This window comes from Lutra lutra, chromosome 9 (assembly GCF_902655055.1).
Source record: "Lutra lutra chromosome 9, mLutLut1.2, whole genome shotgun sequence".
Classification (NCBI taxonomy): Eukaryota; Metazoa; Chordata; class Mammalia; order Carnivora; family Mustelidae; genus Lutra; species Lutra lutra.
In genome coordinates this window covers 120,729,945-120,750,345 of record NC_062286.1, presented here as the reverse complement: position 1 = coordinate 120,750,345, position 20,401 = coordinate 120,729,945, and the positions used below count along the sequence as shown (strand labels likewise).

The 20,401-nt window shown below is 40.0% G+C and overlaps 1 protein-coding gene across 2 annotated transcripts in view; it reads left to right on the top strand.

Annotated features, from left to right (window-relative positions):
• Window positions 1-481: 481 nt before the first annotated feature.
• The window catches only part of LOC125108918 (ubiquinol-cytochrome-c reductase complex assembly factor 1), a 96,915-nt gene continuing 76,995 nt past the window's right edge, over window positions 482-20,401 (top strand). Inside the window, exons 1-2 of one of the 2 annotated variants that reach the window (XM_047745376.1) lie at window positions 482-619; window positions 16,016-16,120. In XM_047745376.1, the coding sequence (XP_047601332.1) occupies window positions 596-619; window positions 16,016-16,120 (129 nt within the window). In that variant the 5' untranslated portion in view covers window positions 482-595. The remainder of the gene's footprint in view (window positions 620-16,015; window positions 16,121-20,401) is intronic. The other variant, XM_047745377.1, reaches the window with a different exon arrangement.

Here is a 20,401-nt window from a genome sequence, read left to right as displayed (position 1 = left end):
GAAACCATCCACCCGCCAGAAACCCCAACAGTTCTCTTCAGGCCTCAGGTCAGCCCATGATGGCCCTCTTCCCCTGACTTTCAGGACTCAGCTGAACACTCTTCTGTGTTCCTCTACAACTTCTTCTCAGGCTCTTTTTTTAGGGAGTCCTTAAAATGTTGGGATCTCCCAAAGTCCTTCCCCCCCACCCCATCAGTTCCCCCACTGATAAAGGGGAGGGATTCCCGTCAAGGTAGAGTCTGGAAAAGTTCGGACGACGGGGCGCTGAGGAATGAGGCTGGGTGAAGTGGGGCGGATAAGGAGGCAGCTGTGAAAAGCCTGAGGCCACTGGTCAAGGAGGACAGGTGCTGCGGAGAGGACTTGAGCCTCTGTGACGTGTCGTGGGGGTGAAGACTGGAGAGACCGGGAGGCGCGCGCCCGGAGAGGCAGCCTCGCGCTCAGCTAAGAAAAGCGCGCGCTCGTGAGAGCGGCGGCCTCTGTACGCTTGCGCCGCCGTTGCCGGGCACCCGCCGGCAAAAGGACAACATTGGCGAGGGGTGGGGGCCTCGGGGACTCCGGAAGGCCACCCTTTACCCGGAAATGGTTGTACAGGAACATGGCGTTGCTGGTGCGAGTCCTTGTGAGTGAAGGAGTAATTTGCTGCGGTCGCCCTCTGGGCCCCAGGGTTGGAGTCGGAGAGGGCAGGGCGGGAGAAACTGGAGGAAAGTGCAGGAGCGGAGTTTGTGCGGCAGCGAGGCTACTCGGCCGCCTTCTCAGTGGGGAGACTGAGGCAGCGTCCTACTCCCCCCTACCCTCTGTTTGGCTGTGACGTCCCCCTCTTTGGAGGAGGAAGAGAATGACATAGGACCTAATTTTGGCGAAGTTTGCTTTTTTAGTCACCTCATGCGACCGCTTTCCCGCCGGGAGAGGCAGCACGTGGGGGCACTGATTGGAGTGTCTTGAGACCTGGGTTCTAGTTTCTGTTCTGTCACTGATGCCCAGTGTGACCTTGGGGGAGTCACTTTCGGGTCTCGGTGTCCCGATGGGAAAAACGAGGTTAATCTGCAGTCCTTTTGGTTTCTGAGGTTCTCTGGGTTTTGTTTCCGAGATCTGTAAGACGATTCGTAACTGTACAGTTAAGTGGAATACTATTATAGGTTGTTAGGTTGAAAGCTGCACGAAACCGGGCTCATATCTGTTGTTCTGACTGCCCAGCACAGTGTATGGCACATCATAGGTGTTCAAGAAATATTTGTTGAAGGAAGGAAGGAAGGATTACTAGACTTCTTAGCAGTTTTTTTTTTTTTAAGATTTTTATTTTATTTATTTGACCGAAAGAGAGACAGAGAGGGAATACAAGCCAGGGGAGTGGGAGAGGGAGAAGCGGACTTCCCTCAGAGCAGGGAGCCAGATAGGCGCTGGATCCCAGGACCCTGGGATCATGACCTGAGCCGAAGGCAGCCTTTTAACAATTGAGCCACCTAGGTGCCCCTAGACTTAGCACCCTTATGGGAAACTACTGCCCTTGTGATTCAGTCCTTATTCTTCTAGCATACTCTGACATCTGGGAATTCAAGGAGAAAGAACGTGGCTGCAGGAAAAGGTTAGGAAGATACAGAGCTTAGTTACTAATCATTGAGGGATGGGAGGGTTTATAATTTTAGGGAATCTTCCAAAAATTGTTTTTTAGAGCAGACACTTTCTGCTCTAAAAAAAATCTGTTTTTTAGAGCAGACACTTTCCATTCCTGCCTCTGGCTGTCTTGTGAGTTGCTATTTACACCTAACTTTTAATCTTATATATGGTTTGCAAGGACTGCAGTTTTACCTCTTGTATTTCTTGTCAGCCTAGCAAAGTGCAGTACTCTCTATTGCTGATCAGTAAGTCTTTGAAGAATAGTAGCTCATTTAACTTACAGAAAGATTCATTCGGTGAAGTAATTGTTGATGCAGGACAGAAATTGATTCAGATTTGAGAACTGTTGGAAATGGCAACTAGGATGTCCTTACTTAGTTTTTAAGGTGGATATGTCAGGAAAAAGATGAAAAGTTTATTGGGCTGTACATCCGAAATGAACACCTTGATTTGTCTTTGAAGTTATTGGCTGCCCCAGATATATTAAATATTCTTGTCCCTGAGTGTGTGGACTGTTGCAGGTTTATTCTTAGGTGGTAGCTTCCATTGAAATTGCCTAACTGACCTCTGTTAGTCAGATTTTTTTCAATTTTTCCTTTCTGTTCATCTTTTTAGATAAAAAGCAAGTTTAGGTAAGGAAAGTCCTTTCACTTTTTTAGGGTTTAAAATCACTTTCACTTTATACTGTGATTGTTTACAAAGTCCTCTTATATGATACAGTGTGCTGCATGACAAAGCCATGGACTAGTAGAAAGTGGCAGTAAACATGAAAGCAGCAGATAATTATTGATAACCTATTCTGAAGAGGCATCTTGGTTAGGTGCTGAGGAATTCATAAATACAGGATATCTACCTGTCCAGGAGTCTGAAGAGCCTCGGTCGAAAGCTTGGCTCCAGTACTTACTATGAGTGTGACCTTGAGCAAGTCATCTAATTTCTCTGAGCCTCAGATTTTCTTAAAATTTTGATAGGATTGATCAGAAAATCAGTTGATACAGGTGACATTTAAGTGCTTTTCTTCCCTTCCTTTTACTTTAGCAACTGTTTTGAGAGTTTACTACATTCTAGGAACTATCCAAGGGACTGAGGATGAAAAACATAAACCTTTCTCTTAAGTGTATAATCTAATTAGGAGAGGCAAAAAAGAGAACAAATAATACAGTACTTGAAATGCTGTGAGAAAAGACTGTACCAGGTGCTACAGGAGCAGAGTAAGAGACACACCTAACCCAGCTTGAGGATAAGCCTCCATCAGGGAGAGATGCCTGAACTAAATGAGAGTATTAGAGAATGGGAGAGAGAGCACAGAAAGGACGCATTAGCTTATGCTACTAATGCCAGACAACCAAGGACTGTACATGAATCTTTGGCTTGACTCAGGGATACTTAATGGGGAAATGGCAGGAGAGGAGTCAGGGCCTTGTGTTTCATGGTTAGGATTAGAGTTTTATCCTGAGGCAGAGGGGAACCTTTGAAATATTTTAAGCAAGGGAAAATTTATTTTTAATAGGGTGTTTTCCAAATATTATTTATTTATTTTTCAAATAGTTTTCAAGTTGAAAACAACCCGATCTTCATTCTCAAGTTGTTCTTAACAACTATAATCCACTAAGGTACTTCTATAGGGTGAGACCCTGAGTCTTGCAAGTGGGCTAAGGTAGGAGATGTGTGATGGGTGGGGGTAGGTAAGCTGCACATGCGCACTGAGGGGGGTTTGAATGGTGTGTAACCTAATGTGAACTGATAGCAGCCCAGGGTCTGGGCCGATTTCCTGTGGTCCCCAGTTTGTGCCTAGCCCTGGAGACTGGGTTCTAGGACAAGGTTACCCAGTCCCTGATTTTTTGTGACTTGTGCTGGAGATACGCAGGTAGTCTGTGATAGTGATGCATATGTATTCCTTGGCATCATCTCTCATGCTCTAGATGGCATCTATGTCAACGGTTCTGTTTTTAGGGCGAAAATGTTTACTTTTTAAAGGTTTTTTGATACATTCTTTTTTATTTAAATTTTTAAAGTTAATAATTGACATACAGTAAGTTGTACTTCTTTAATTACACAATTTGATAACTGTTAACATAGACACTTGAGAAGCTATCACCACAGTAAAAAAATGAACATGTTTCTCCCTCCCCAAAATTTCTTTATGCTCTTTTGCAGTCTTTTCTCCTGTTGTTCTCCCCCTGCAACCACAACTGATCAGGGGAACACTTGAGTTTCTTCTCTCATTTTTTGTTTTTATTTTTGAAACTTTTATTTATTTTTTTTTAAAGCTGTGGTCTTCTTAAAAATTTTTTTTTTTTTTAAGTAAGCTCTAGACCCAATGTGGATCTTGAGCTCATGACCCTGAGATGAGGAGTTGAGTGCTCTACCAAGAGCCAGCCAGGTGCCTCTCTTCTCTCATTTTTTAATTGAAATTTAAAAATTGTATTTTGAAAATATAAAAAAGTTAAAAAAAAAAAAAAACAACCTCATCTTAGTGAGCTCTCACACCTGCTCTTAGATTTTTGCTTTAATAAATCCCTGTAGCAGTTGGGGATGGATCAGAGGGCTGAGGTTTCCTGAAGCTAGTCAGAAGCTACTCAAGTAATCCTGCAAGAAGTGAGGAAGGCCTGTAGTAAGAGGGGAAGTGTGGTTAAAGAGGAAGGGATGATTTCAGCAGGTATTGAGGAAACTGTCTGCAGGGATGGTGAAAGGTTAGATATTGAGGGTGAGGGAGAGGGATGTCTAACAGTGAGTCCCAGGTCTGCCTTGGATGACTGAGTTCATAGAGCAGTGTCCTTTACTGAACGTATCCAGCTGGAGAGGGTGGTGTTTTGCTGTTAGTGTTTGTTTGTTTGTTTTTAAGTAGCTGGAGAGTTGGTGTTCAGGAGGGAGTAAGCAAGTTGAGATAAAGATTGTAGTGGAAATAAGATGTTCCCTGGAACATAAGAGACTTCCCTGGAAAGAATATGGATAGCTAACATTTTTAGGGCATTTATCAAGGTGCCCTGGGTAGCTTGGTGGGTGAAGTGCTGGACTCTTGATTTCAGCTCAGGTCATGATCTCAGACTCCTGAGATTGAGCCCCACATAAGGGCTCTGCACTCAGTGGGAAGTCTGCCTGAGATTCTCACTCTCCCTCTCCCTCTGCCCCCCTCCCAGCCCTGTGCATGTACGTATTCTCTCTCTCCCTCCCGCTCTAAAACCAAAAAAAGTTTGACATTTATAGGTCATTTACCATGTGGTAAGCACTCTTAAATACTTTATATATGTGAATTTACTTAATCCTGACAATAGCCCTCTGAAAAGGTAGCCACTCTTGTTTTCTCCATTTTAAGATAAGAAATTTGAACCCCAGAGAAGTAGTATTCCTAAAACTTTCTCGTTAGTTTCTCCTTAGTTTTTCTCTTCTTTTCCTTCTGCAGCAGTGGGTTTAGGGAGTTCAAACACTGCAATTGCTGAGTAGCTCTAGCAGAGGAACTGGATGCTTGAGCAGTGCAGGGCAGTGGGACTTGTTTATGGTTTTATCTAATAGTTACCTTTATCACCACTGGGCATAGGTGATCATCTTTACTTTACTTTGACAGTAGTAGAAATTGCAGAAAACCACTCTGTACTTAAAAAAAAAAAAAGATTTATTTATTTATTTGAGAGAAAGAGAGAGTGTGGGGGGGGGGCAGGGCGGGGAGCAGAGGGAGAGAGAAATTCAAACAGACTCTGTGCTGAGCACAGACCTGGATGCAGGGTTTGATCTCATGATGCTGAGATCACAACTTGAGCCAAAACCAAAAGTTGGACACTTAAGTGACTGGGCTACCCAGGTGCCCCTCTGTACATATATATATATATATATATATATATTTTTTTTTTTTTTTTTTTTTTTTTAAAGATTTTATTTATTTATTTGACAGAGAGATAGAGCACAAGTGGGCAGAGAGGCAGGCAGAGAGAGAGGGGAAGCAGGCTCCCTGCTGAGCAGAGAGCCTGATTCGGGGCTTGATCCCAGGACCCTGAGATCATGACCTGAGCCGAAGGCAGAGGCTTAACCCACTGAGCCACCCAGGTGCCCCTATATTTTTTAATCATAGTAAAATATACATGAAATGTACCATTTTAATCATTTTTAATTTTACAGTTCAGTAGCATTAAATACATTCACATTGTTGTGCTGCCATCACAGCCATCAATCACAGAACCCTTTTTATCTTGCAGAACTGAAATGCTACCTATTAAATGATAAATTACCATGCCCCCTCTCCTTACCCACCATTCTTTCTGTCTTTATGATTTTGAATATTCTAGGTACTTCATATTAGTGGAATCATATGATGTTTATTCTTTTGTTACTGGTGTATTTTACTTAGTATAATGTCTTTTTTTTTTTTTTTAAAGATTTTATTTATTTATTTGACAGACAGAGATCACCAGTAGACGGAGAGGCAGGCAGAGAGAGAGGGAGAAGGAAGCAGGCTCCCTGTGGAGCAGAGAGCCCGATGCGGGGCTCAATCCCAGGACCCTGAGATCATGACCCGAGCTGAAGGCAGAGGCCTTAACCCACTGAGCCACCTAGGTGCCCCTTAGTATAATGTCTTCAGGGTTCTTCTATGTTGTAGCATGTGTCAGAATTTCCTTCTTTTTTTTTTTTTTAAGATTTTTTTTTTATTAGAGAAAGAGAGAGCGAGCAAGTGAGTCTGAGAGAGGAGAAGGCTAGAGGGAGAAGCAGACTCCCTACGGAGCTGGGAGCCTGATGTGGGACTCAATCCCAGGACTCTGGGATCATGACCTGAGCCGAAGGCAGTTGCCCAACCAACTGAGCCACCCAAGCATCCAGAATTGCCTTCTTTTTTTAAAGGCTGAATAATATTCCATTGTATGCATAGATCACATTCTGTTTATCCATTTGTCTGAGGACAGACACTTGGGTTGCTTCCATCTTTTGGCTATTCTGAAATAGTGCTGTCATGAACATGTGTACTATATCTCTTCAGGTCCCTTTTTTCACTTCTTTTGGGTATGTATTCAAAAGTAGATGGGGCGCCTGGGTGGCTCAGTGGTTTAAAGTTTCTACCTTTGGCTCAGATCATGTTCCTGGGTTCCTGGGATTGAGCCCCACATCGGGCTCTCTGCTCAGCGGGGAGTCTGCTTCCCCCACTCTCTCTCTACCTGCCTCTCTGCCTACTTGTGATCTCTCTCTCTGTCAAAAAAAAAAAAAAAAAATCTTCAGGGGCGCCTGGGTGGCTCAGTGGGTTAAAGCCTCTGCCTTCAGCTCAGGTCATGATCCTGGGGTCCTGGGATCGAGCCCCACATCGGGCTCTCTGCTCAGCAGGGGGCCTGCTTCCTCATCTCTCTCTGCCTGCCTCTCTACCTATTTGTCATCTCTGTCTGTCAAATAGATAAATAAAATCTTTAAAAAAAATCTTCAAAAGTAGAATTGTTGGATCTTATGGTAATTCTATGTTTAATTTTTTGAGAATTTGCCATTTTATTTTCTGTAGTAGCTGCAGTGTTTACATTCCCATTAGGAAAGCATAAGGCCTCCAGTTTCTCCACATCTTTGCTAATGCTTGTTATTTTTCCTTCTTTCCTTCCTTCCTTCCTTCCATAGCGACCATCTTTTTTTTTTTTTTTTTTTTTTTTAAGAGTGCACAGGAGTGGGGTGGGTGAGGAGGGCAGAGGAGGAGGTAGAGGGAGAATCTTGAGCAGTCTCCATGCCCAGTACAGAGCTTGATGATGGGGCTTGATCTCCCAACCCTGAGATCATGATCTGAGTAAAAATTGAGAGTTGGACACTTAACTGACTGAGCCACCCAGGCACCCCCTTAGTGGCAATCTTAATGGGTGTGAGGTGATGTTCCATTGTAGTTTTGGTTTACATTTCTCTAATGATGAGTGATTGCAACATATTTTATATGCAAGCTGGTCATTTGTGTATCTTTGGACAAATGTCTGTGTGAGTCCTTTGCCCGTTTTTTAATTGAGTTGTTTTTTTTATTGTTGAGTTGGAGTTTTTTTTTTTCTTTTTCTTTTTTTTTTTAAGATTTTTTAAAGATTTTTTTAAGATTTTATTTATTTATTTGTCAGAGAGAGAGAGAGAGAGAGAACACAAGCAGGCAGAGCAGCAGGCAGAGCAGCAGGCAGAGGCTGAGAGAGAAGCAGGCTCCCCGCTGAGCAAGGAGCCCAATGTGGGACTTGATCCCAGGACCCTGTGTTCATGACCTGAGCCGAAGGCAGCGGCTTAACCAACTGAGCCACCCAGGCATCCCTCTTTTTTCTTTTTCTTTGTTAAAATTTTATTTATTTATTTGTCAGAGAGAGAGGGAGAGCACAAGCAGGGGAGCTGCAGGCAGACAGCAGGCTCTCTGCTGAGCAATGAGCATAATGTGGGAACTTGATCCCAGGACCGTGGTCATGACTTGAGCTGAAGGCAGATACTTAGCCAACTGGGCCGCCTAGGGATCCCAGTTTTTTTCTTTTTAATATATTCTGGATTCAGTCCCTTATCAGATACATGGTTTGCAAATACTTTATCCCATACCATGGGTTGTCTTTTTACCTTACTGATAGTATTCTTTGATGCACAAAAGTTTCTAATTTTGTTGAAGTCCAACTTAACTATTTTTTCTCTTGTTGGCTGGGCTTTGGTGTCATATCCAAGAAATCATTGCCAAATCCATTGTCATCACCTATGTTTTCTTGAAGAGCTTCGTAGTTCTAGGTCTTAAGTTTAGGTCTTTGGTCCATTTTGAGTTAATTTTTGTATGTGTTTAAGGTTTTACTGTGGTTTTTTGTTATTTTCTTTGTGTTTGCCATGGGAATTACAATTAACATCTTGACTTATAACAATCTAGTTTGAATTAATATCAACTTGATTTCAGTAATATATAAAGACTTTTATTCCATTTAGTGCCATTCCTTCCTGAGTCCCTCATGCCCTAAGTGTTGTCAGATTATATACTTATACATCGTGTGCCCATCAGCATAGATTTACAATTACTCTTTATGCAGTTCCCTTTTAAATTAAAAATAAAAATGGAAATAATTATAAACAAAATATATTTATGCTGTATTTTTTATTTATCTAAATAGTTACCTTTATCAATGTCCTTTATTTCTTCATGTGGATTTGAGTTTACTGTCATGTCAGAAGTCTCATTTCAGCCTGGTGTTTTCCCTTTAATATTTGCTATAGAGCAGGTCTGCTGTTGACAGATTTTCTTAGTTTTTTTAAATCTAGAAAATCTTTATTTTTCATCTCACTGCCTCCTGACTTCCGTGGTTTCTGAGAAGAAATCAGCTGTTAATGTTATCAAGGCTTTCTTACACATGTTGAATAGCTTTCCTACTTTTAGGATTCTATGTTTTTGTCTTTCAGAAGCTTGATTATGATATGTCCATTTACAGATCTCTCTGAATTTATGCTACTTGAGTTAGTTGAGCTTCTTGGACTTCTAGATTGATGTTTTTCATCAAATCTTGGGATTTTTTTTTACCAGTATTTCTTCAGATATTTCTCTGTCCCTGTATTTCTCTCTTGTCCTTCCATTATACATATGTTGGTACATTTGATGGTATCCCATAGATCTCTGAGGCTCTGTGAAATTTTTTCATTCTTTTTTCTTTCTGTTTCTTAGTCTGGATAATCTCAGTTGGCCTATTTTCATGGGCACTGATTTTCTCTTCTTCAACTCTTCTGTTTAACCCCTTTAGTGAAATGTTCATTTTATTCTTTTCAACACAAGAATTTATATTGCTTATTTAATTTATTTGACAGAGAGAGAGAGCACGAAAATGTACAAGTAGGGGAAATTGCAGGCAGAGGGAGAGGGAAAAACAGGCTTCTTTCTGAGCAGAGAGCCTAACGGCTCGATCACGGGACCCTGGGATCATGACCTGAGCTGAAGGCAGTTGCTTAACTGACTGAGCCTTCCAGGTGCACCAAGAATTTCTATTTTTTTTTTTAAGATTTTATTTATTTATTTGAGAGAGAGAGAGAGAGAGAGAAGCAGGCTCCTCGCCGAGCAGAGAGCATGATGCGGGGCGTGATCCCAGGACCCTGAGATCATGACCTGAGCCGAACCAGAGGCTTTAACCCACTGAGCCACCCAGGTGCCCCAAGAATTTCCATTTTTTAAAAAAATAATCTCTCTGTTGATATTCTCTATTTGGTGAGGTAGCATTCTTATACTCCGTTATAGTTCCTTAGACATGGTTTCCTTTAGATTTTAAACATTTAAAATAGCAGGTTCCAAGTCTTTGTTTAGATTGTCTAACATCTGAGCTTCCTCAGGGACAGTTTTATTTTCTTTCTTCAGGGACAGTTTCTTTTTCTTTTTTTTTTTTTTCTTTTCCTAAAGATTTTATTTATTTATTTGACACAGAGAGAGATCACAAGTAGGCAGAGAGGCAGTCAGAGAGAGGGGCATGCAGGCTCCCTGCCAAGCAGAGAGCCCGATGCGGGGCTCCCATCTCAGGACCCTGAGATCATGATCTGAGCTGAAGGCAGAGGCTTAACCCACTGAGCCACCCAGGTGCCCCAGGGACAGTTTTAACCCACTGAGCCACCCAGGCGCCCTGCCCCAGGGACAGTTTTTATCATTTTTTTCCCTTCTGTTTCTTTACATGTTTCATACTTTGTGTGTGTGTGTGTGTGTGTGTGTGTGTGTGTGTGTGTGTGTTGTTTTTTGTTAAAACCTGGACATTTAAAATAATACAGTATGGCAACTTTGGAAATCAGATCTGTCCTTTCTCAGAGTTTATTTTTTTTCTGTTTAGTGATCTTTCTGAATTAATTCTGTAATGTCTGTATTCTTTGTTGTGTGGTCTCTGCTTGGTTAGCTTAGTGCTCAGATAATGATTGGAGACTTCCTTAAATACTTGGAACAGTATGTCTCCTGGTTTTTGCTGAGGGACTCTGTGCACACCGTCAACATTCTGCCAGTCAATTAACATCTCTGTCTTAAACTTCACTTTCTTCTTGTGCAGAGCCTCAAGGTCAACCAGAGTTCTCAGGTCTTAACCTGTTCATGTGCACAGCTCTGTGCATATGCATGGCCTTCATGTGCATATGCATGGCCTTCAGATTTCCAGGAATATGTCAGACGTTTTCAAAGCCCTTATGAGCTCATTCTCTTGCTTTTCCTTTTAAGCTTTTTTATTAGCCTTTTGTTTTCCCCAAGTAGTATCCACTACCTTAGGCAGCCAAGAAGTTAAACAATTGCCTCTATTTGTTTTCAACCAATACTCCTGGGGAAACGTTTTCATATAGGAAGAGTTCCAGGGCACCCTTGCAAATGAAGTCTTACAAAGAACTACTAACAGATCAAATAATGCTAGTGCTTTGCAAATAAGGCTTTAAGGAGGGTACGTGGGTGGCTTAGTGGGTTAAGCCTTTGCCTTCAGCTCAGGTTGTGATCTCAGGGTTCTGAGATCGAGTTCCGCATCGAGTTCTTTGCTCAGCTGAGAGTCTGCTTCCCCCTCTCTATTTGCCTGCCTCTCTGCCTACTTGTAATTTCTCTCTCTGTGTGTCAAATAAATAAATAAAATCTTTAAAAAAAAAAAAGGCTTTAAGGAGCATCAACCCCATTCAGAAGTCAACTTTTCTCCAGAGAAGACTAGTTCTTTTTAGTGAATATTGCTATTTAGAAGCCAAACCTGGATGCTAGATGTAGCCTTCTAGGACCTATTAAGACAAGGATAAGAAGTGTATGAAGTGCATACATATACATAAACACACATCTGTTTCTATATTTATCTATACATAGCAAAAACCCATGCTAATTACTCTAAAGCCATCCTAGTACCACAGGGTTTATTGTACCCTTCGCCTTTTCATATTTGTTAACTCCTTTCTCTAATAGATACCCTTAATATATATAATAATTAATATATGTTAATTATTTGCTCAATCTTAATACATTTACTGATATGCTCAAATCTTTCCTGGACTTAATCTTTTAAATCTAAGATTGGACACCCCCAACAAAGTGGGAGGAAGCAGAGTATTCAGTAAGTATGGACATTCTCTGCTCCTTCTGTCTGAGTAAATACCCTTTTATAACATGCCGCTTTGTAACTTGTAGGTCAGTTTGCTCAGGTAGTGTTTTATCTTTGAGATTATGGAATTGAATTAGTTTCCATGCTATCGGGAGTACAGGAGCCAGTGGACATTTGCAGAGTGGATTTGGTGACTGGTCGATCTTCATTATTCACAGATTCTGTATTTTTGAATTCATCATACTTGCTAAAATTTATTTGTAATCCCAAAATCAATACTCATGGTACTTTTGCGGTCACTTATGGATTTGTGCAGAGGAGTTAAAAATTTGAGCTGTAACATTCAAGTTCCTAGCTGAGACAGATACTCTAACTTCTTATTTTAGCTCTTATAGTGTAAACAAGTACCCTTTTCCAGTTTACTTAATGGCATGTGTTTTTGCATTTTTGTGCTTTGTTGGTGACTTCCCTGTTTTTTTTTTTTTTTAAATATTTTCTTTATTTATTTGACAGAGACACAGTGAGAAAGGGAACATAAACAAGGGGAGGGGGAGAGGGAGAAGCAGGCTCCCGGCCAAGCAGGGAGCCTGATGCGGGGCTCAATCCCAGGACCTTGGGATCACGACCCAAGCTGAAGGCAGACGCCTAATGACTGAGCCACCCAGGCGCCCCTGTGATTTCCATGTTTAATATAGCTGCCAAACGTTAGTGCCATCTAGTGCTGTCTGGTATTGCTAGGTACAAAAAGACCGTGATGTTCCTTACAGAGAAAATTTATGTGTTGGATATGTTTTGTTCAGGAGTGAGTTACAGTGCTATTGGCTATGAGTTCAGTGTTAATGAATCAAATACATATACATATATATAAAATAAGATGTCTTTAAGCAGAAGCACACAAGGTTATATATTGATTGGTTGATGGAAATGGGACCAGAGGCTTGTAGGAACCTAAGCCTGTGTTTACCGAAGGAGCGATGGTTCAGTATTTACTAAGTGTTTGTGCGCACTTTACAAAACAAAACTATGGGGAATAGGAAAATGGACGCCCTGTAAAGCCTTTTCTAGTTCATGAGTAAGCTGAGGAAAATACTATGTATCTTAAATACCACATGGAGCAAGAGGCTGGTCAGCAGCAGACTGATTGTAGTTGAAAAACTGGTCTATCCAAGTATTTTGAAATGTAAAATGCAAATGTAAAATCACCTGCAATTTTCAATACTCACAGGAAATAAAAACGTGGAACCTGGGGCGCCTGGGTGGCTCAGTGGGTTAAGCCGCTGCCTTCGGCTCAGGTCATGATCTCAGAGTCCTGGGATCGAGCCCCGCATCGGGCTCTCTGCTCAGCGGGGAGCCTGCTTCCTCCTCTCTCTCTGCCTGCCTCTCTGCCTGCTTGTGATCTCTCTGTCAAATAAATAAATAAAAATCTTAAAAAAAAAAAAAAAACGTGGAACCTGTCTAAAATTTTGGTTTTTGAAGCGTTGATGAGGCAAAAAGACAATAAAACTGGTTCACATTTAGTTGTGGTGTATATATTATCCTAGGTTAAAGCAGTAATTTTAACCATTGGAAATGGCTACAAATGTTTTCCTAAACTTGGGAGTTGAGGTTTGCTAATTGTTATAGGCCTGATACGTCAGTATCTGTAAGTGGGAGAGAAGTACTTTCACAGTTTTATATTTATAAATGAAGAATTGGGAGAGGTGTGGAGGAAAATGGACCGAATAGAGTCAGTAGAACCAGTACTTGGAATCTGGGGATACTTCTTGAAGCTAATGAACTCATGGGTTGGGTAAGAGGGAAGAAGAGAGTCTTAGAGGAACTGACCAGAAGGGGATTAGGTTGTGTGGGGAGGAGCACTAATTCCCAAACCAGGGAATCTGAGTCAGGTTTTGGAGCTGCTGAATGGAGAATACAAGGCAGGGTATGTAAGTATAAAGTTGAGTCTACAGGAGTCCAGTTGGTAAAGATCAGGTAATCAAGTTCGACTAAAAGAGCACTTGGAGGCACTGCGAGCTTTTGAGAAAGGGAATACCAGGTTCAGAACCGTATTTTAAGAAAATGGTTCTTGTTGCCGTGACAGTTTGCTATGGAAGGAGAAGCTTATGCACATAATTCAGTAACAGTTGTTAAAATGATGCTTTTGTGTGTGTTTTAGAGTTCTTGAGGTGCTTTTACAAATGATCCTTGGAACACTCCTGTGGGGTAGCTTTTATTATTCCCACTTTACATTAGGGAAAATAGAGGTCCAGAATGTTGAGTAACTAGTTCAGAGTCACACAGCTATTTAATAACCATCTTGGAATTCATATACCCTTTCTGCTGTGCCTCAGTTTCAATTAAGGGTTTGGACAAGAATTGTTGTTGTAGGATTGGAGAAGGAAAGAACAGAGCTGATCACGTCTTTCTTCTAATAAGAACTGATTTAAAGTATTGGCATAAAACCAAGTAGAACCAAAATTAAAGAGAAAAGTTTTGTTGACGTGGGAAAAAATACGATGAAATTCTTCAGAAAATCGTTCAGAAGTTTGTATTGTTCCTACTTGTAATTTCCCTTTACTTTTCTTCCCCTTCTTTGGACTTAAATCTGCAGAAGTTTATCCGATATTTACATTTTTAGGAAAGGAACATCTAACATTGAGTGATTCTGGCAAATGATTCAGTGTTAGTAAACAAAAAGCCAGTAACTGTTTCTTATTTAAATATTATCCCAGCAGATCAAATCGCAGCTGAAATAAAATATTTGAAGCTTTACTTTTCATTTAAAACATAAGGGGTTCTGAGTGGTCTATTAAAAATAGTTACACAGGGGCGCCTGGGTGGCTCAGTGGGTTAAGCCTCTGCCTTTGGCTTGGGTCATGATCTCAGAGTCCTAGGATGGAGCCCCGCATCGGGCTCTCTGCTCATCGGGGAGCCTACTTCCCCCTCTCTCTATGCCTGACCCTCTGCCTAATTGTGATCTCTGTCTGTCAAATAAGTAAATAAAATCTTAAAAAAAAAAATAGTTACACAGTTTTAAAACTGTGAGACACTTTAGAAAGCATCTCTAGGTTTAAAATTCCTACACCTTTTTCTACATCTTACCCCTTCCTGCCTACTCATGAGGAAATGGAGATTCACATTCAACTTACTATTTATTTGGACATGCTGCAAGTTACATTTGTTGATTTTTCTAAAGTCCTGAGAAGTAGGGATTTTTTTCTTTATTTTATAGAAGAGGCAACAAAGACTTGTAGCTCAACAGTGAAGCCAAGAGTCAAATCAGTGCTTTTTGAGTCCAAGTACATGGCTCTTTCCACAGTACGATACTGTGTTTTATTGTTTCAAGACTAGATTATAGAGTGTTAGGGGAGACTTTGGAGATCTTCCCTTTACCCTTTCATCCCATAAATGAGCATGGATTCTGGAGTTGGGCTGCCTGGGTTCAAATCTTAACCTTATCATTATAGTAACTATTTATCTTTTGGAGAGAGAGTGTGTGCACATGTGTGTGTGTATGAGTGGGGGCGGGGGGCAGAGGGAGAGAATCTTAAGCAGGTTCCATGTTCAGCATGGAGCCTGAAGTGGGGCTCGATCTCATGAACCTGAGATCATGACCTGAGCCGAAGGCAGATAGTGATCCCACACTGCTTACTATAAAGGGATTCTGTGAAGATCAGACAAGTCAGTGTTTATGAAAAGGCATTGTAAACTCTTATTTAAACGATAATCTAATTGTGAAATGCCTGAAGTCTGCTTATTTTGTTACTTTCCTGAGAGGGAACCCCTGTACCCTGGCTTGAGTCAGCCATTACTAGAGTTGTTTTGGTTCATAGATCGGGAATAGGTAGGGGTACATCTTCCTTAGAGAGATAAGCATGCGGAGTTTTAGTCTTGTCCTATTTTGGAAGTTCTCTTTTCTTTCTTTTTTTCTTTTTTCTTTTTATTTATTTATTTATTTATTTATTTTAAAGATTTTATTTATTTATTTGACAGAGAGAGATCACAAGTAGACGGAGAGGCAGGCAGAGAGAGAGAGAGGGAAGCAGGCTTCTTGCTGAGCAGAGAGCCCGATGTGGGACTCGATCCCAGGACCCTGAGATCATGACCTGAGCCGAAGGCAGCGGCTTAACCCACTGAGCCACCCAGGCGCCCTCTTTTTTCTTTTTAGAGATTTGTATTTATTCATTAGAGAGAGAAAGAAGAGAAGGAGAGAGCGTGAATGAAGAGAGGGACAGAGGGAGAGGGAGACGTAGACTCCCTGCTGAGCAGGGAGGCCTGCATGGGGCTCGATTCCAGGACCCTAGATCATGACCTGAGCTGAAGGCAGAGGCTTAACTCATTGAGTCACTGGGACTCGGAAGTTCTCTTTTCATGTACCCTGTTCTGGAAGGATTTCTAAACTTCTATACATGGAGTGGGATGAAATTCTTGACATTTTTTTCTCTCTCTAGAAGAACCGGATTAACGTTTCCCCATGGGTTCCAGTATGCAGCCGATTGGTACCTGTGTCTTCTACACAGGGACAGTGGGGCAGGGCTCTGTCTGGTACTTTCCAGGTAAGGTTTGTTGTTTCTTTGCTTGGTATGAAAACCTTAGTGTTTATTTGCAAATGTCATATATTTATAGATTAGCCAAACAAATTGTGTGATGGAAAAACCTCATGAGACCACTTCTGGGTCTCTGTGGTGCCAGCTCAGGACTGATTCCTACAGTATGGTGTCTAGGGCGTTGCTTCTAAATACCCCAGCAGTGGAACTTAGCCTAGGATACCATGCTACAGTCTGATGATTTTTACTGTTGGGAATGTTTCCAGATATTCATCTCAGAGTTAACTTAAGTTTTCTTTTTGTAGCCACATTGTGCCACTTTTATTTGGGGTAAGAAATGTTTCTTTTCTTTTTTCTTTTCTTCTCTTTTCTTTTCTTCTCTTTTCTTTTCATGAACACAAAATCCAAGGAACAATTATTTGAGGCCTTAGTTTACCATTGACCACATGATTCATTACCTTAGACCCTCCTTGAGAGTTTTTTCTCCTGATTTTCGTTAATTATACAAATAATTTAGTAATAAAGGAAATAAAAATCATCCATGACCTCAAACTTGAAAACATCTGTTTTTTTTCCAGTCCTTATGTGTGTGTGTGCTAATTTTTTCCTTAGATACCTTAACAAATAACCACAGAATTTTATTTTCTGGTGCCCTTTCACTTATTAGAGCAGACATTATTCATGTTAGGTAGATTGCATAATTAAATTTTTTAATGGCTACGTGTTATTCTATTTACTTAGGCCATGTTTGATATTAAAATCACTTCCAATTTTTTTTTCCATTATAGGCTTAATATAGTTACAGTTTTCTTGATATATAGTTTTTAAAATTTTTAATTATTTATTAAATATAAGTTACTAGGAGGGTGTACCCTGGGTCGATGAGTTTGAGCTGTTTCTCTCTCCACAAGGTTGTTTTAATTTATAGTGCCATCAGCAATGTATATATAGCTAGTCTTTCATTATTACCACCTCTGAATTGGGTGTTTTAAAAAAATTTAAACTAACTGGGTAGAAAATATTATCTTGTTTTGCTTTGTATTTCTTTGTTTATCTGTCGGAGCTAAACATTTTTCTATGTTTACCAGTTGTAGTCTAGTTTTTAAAAATCATATGCTTGTATCATTTCTCTATTTATCTATGGGAATTTATTTTTCTTACCAGTCTATGTGAATTCCTTCTGTAGACACTAACTTTTTCATATTTGATGGAATTAAAAATATTTTTGCTATAAAATTGTGTTATATAATTTATTTATGTAAATATACTAAAACAATTTAAAATAGTATAATTCCCTCTAACTAGTGTGTAAGCTTTTCCCATCTGAGGACACATTTTGTTTGTGCCTGTACTTCCTGGGCTTCTTACTCACCTTGGCACAGAGTAGGCGCTAAATATATGTTGAATGAATAAAGAATATGTCTGTACAGAGGAGGCATTCTACTTTATGTAGTCATGGAGCTATTTCTTTTCAGAGTTGAGGTATGTTCTGTTACTCTTCGTGCATTGGAAAATTTTAATGAAATTTATCATAGAGTTCTAAGTCATTTGTTTTTGTGTGTATATGGGTGGGGGGGTATTCATCATGTGAATCTCAGACTTATGTCTCATTCTTTGAATCAATAAACATTTCTTGAGTACCTAGTATGTACCAGGTACTGTATTAGGTTCCAAGACAGCATTATAGCAATCATCCATGAAATAACTTAGGGTGGTTTATCTCATGCTGACAAGAGGTAATTTCAGCCAGTATAAATAAACTGGACATTTTGTTGTGCCTCATTGGCACATTTTCCCACTTTGAGGACCCCTGGTTGGAAAAATCTGGTTTTCTTCAGGTACATGTCTGACAGGGAGACAGATTTAGCTCAGAATGGAGAAGAACTTTGTGTTAATTAGAATTGTGGGGTCATGGAATGTGTGGGCTGCATTTTGACATAGTAAGTTCCCTGTTACTGGAAATATTCAGGCAATGGTTAGAAGACTATGTTTTAAGAGCATGACATAAAAGAATGCATTGGTTGAATGATAGTATCAAATGATCTCTAAGGTAATGTCCAATGCTATAATCCTGTTACTATTTTCAAAAAGCTAGGGACATTATATTCTTTTTTTTTTTTTTTTAATATATTTATTTATTTATTTATTTGAGAGAGAGAGAGAGAGAACATGAGAGGAGAGAGGTCAGAGGGAGAAGCAGACTCCCCGCCGAGCAGGGAGCCCGATGCGGGACTCAATCCCAGGACTCCAGGATCACGACCTGAGCCAAAGGCAGTCGCCCAACCAACTGAGCCACCCAGATGCCCCGGGACATTATATTCTTATCCTTGTTTTTCTTAAATAACATTTTGGAGTCCTGTCATGCTTTGATGAGTCTACTTTAAAAACATTTTTTTAGGGGGGACTGGGTGTAGGTTAAGAGTCTTCCTTTGGTGCAGGTTATTATCCTGGGGTCCTTGGATTGAGCCCTGAGTTGGGCTCCCTCCTTCTCTTCTCCCTCTGCCTCTGCCCCCCATTCATGTTCTCACTCACTCTGCTCTCTCTCTCTCCCCAGTAAATAAATAAATCTTAAAAAAAAATAAAAACAATAAAAAATCTTTTTTAAAATTTGAAATAAATTTACAGAAAAGTTGCAAAGATAGTATTCTCATATACCCTTCACCTAGCTTTCTCTAATGTTAATATCTCCTATGACAATCGTGCACTTATTGAAACTAGGAAATTAACATTGATATTATACTATCAACTAATCTGTGTAACTTTTATCAGTCTTTTTTCCACTAATGTCCTTTCTTTGGTTCTTCAATTTCAGTTTGTCTAATTTTTTCTTGTAATTAGGTTATACATTTTTGGCAAAAGTGATGTTCCCTTCTCCGTGCATGATTACAGGGGATATATGATGCCAATATGTCTTGTTACTGGTGATGCTGACTTTGATCACTTGATTATTAAATTGGTGTCTGTCAGGTTTCCCTACTATGAAGTTACTATTTTCCCCTTTATAATTAATAAGTACCTTGTGAGAAGATACTTAGAGGCTATGCAGATACCCTGTTTCTCAGCATACTTCTGTTCACTACTTTTAACATCCATCAGTGTTTCTTTTTTTAAGATATATAATATCAATTAATTAATTATTTTAAAAGTTGTGGTTCAAAAAACATAGCATTAAATTTACTATGTTAACCATTTTTAAGGATATAGTTTAGTAGTGTAAAGTATATTCACATTGTTGTATGATGGATCTCTAGAACCTTTTCATCTTGCTAAACTGTAATTCTATACCCATTAAACACTAATTCATCCCACCCCACCCTTGGCAACCACATTTGTACTTTCTGTTTCTGTGATTTAGACTATTTTCGATATACATATTAGTGGAATCATATAGTATTTGTCCTTTTGTGACTTAATGTTGCTTAGTATAATGTTCTTTTTTAAGGTTTTATTTTATTTTTTTTATTTATTTGACAGAGAGAGATCACAAGTAGGCAGAGAGGCAGGCAGAGAGAGCAGGGGAAGCAGACTCCCCACTGAGCAAAGAGCCCAATGTGGGGCTCGATCCCAGGACCCTGGGATCACAATCTGAACCGAAGGCAGAGGCCCAACCCACTGAGCCACCTAGGCGCACCGCTTAGTATAATGTTCTTAAGGTTCATCCATGTTGCAGCATGTGACAGGATTTCACTTTTTTAAGGTTGCATAATTTTCCATTATATGTATACTTTATCCAGTTTGATGGGACATTTGGGTTGCTTCCACATCTTGGCTATTGTGACTAATGCTGCACTGATGTAGCGTGTAAATATCTCTTCAGGGTCCTGCTTTGAATTCTTTGGGATGTATACCCAGAAGTGAGATTACTGCATTATGTGGTAATTCTGTTTATGGTTCTTGACTGCAGTAATCGTTCCTGTGATGTTTGTATAATGGTGATTTTCTGTTTCCATCATGATTACTATATTTATTGTTTGGAATTCTACTGTTTAAGGAAGAGCTGTTACTTCTCCATTTATTTATTCAATTATTTATATCAGTATGAGCTCATGGATGTTTATTTCCCTCTATGAGTTGTAATTTGTCTTGCTTATTATTATTTTTATTTATCAAATTGTCCCAGGTTTGGCTCTTAGGAACTCCTTCAAGTTCTTTTCTATGAGCTTTCATAATTTTTGAACATTCTTTATTTCCTAGCACAAGATGTTTCAAGTTCATGTTGTATTTTCTTTGCTTTAGCCCTAGATTCAGCAATTTCTTTAAGGAGCCCTGGTTCCTTTAACTGGAGAATAG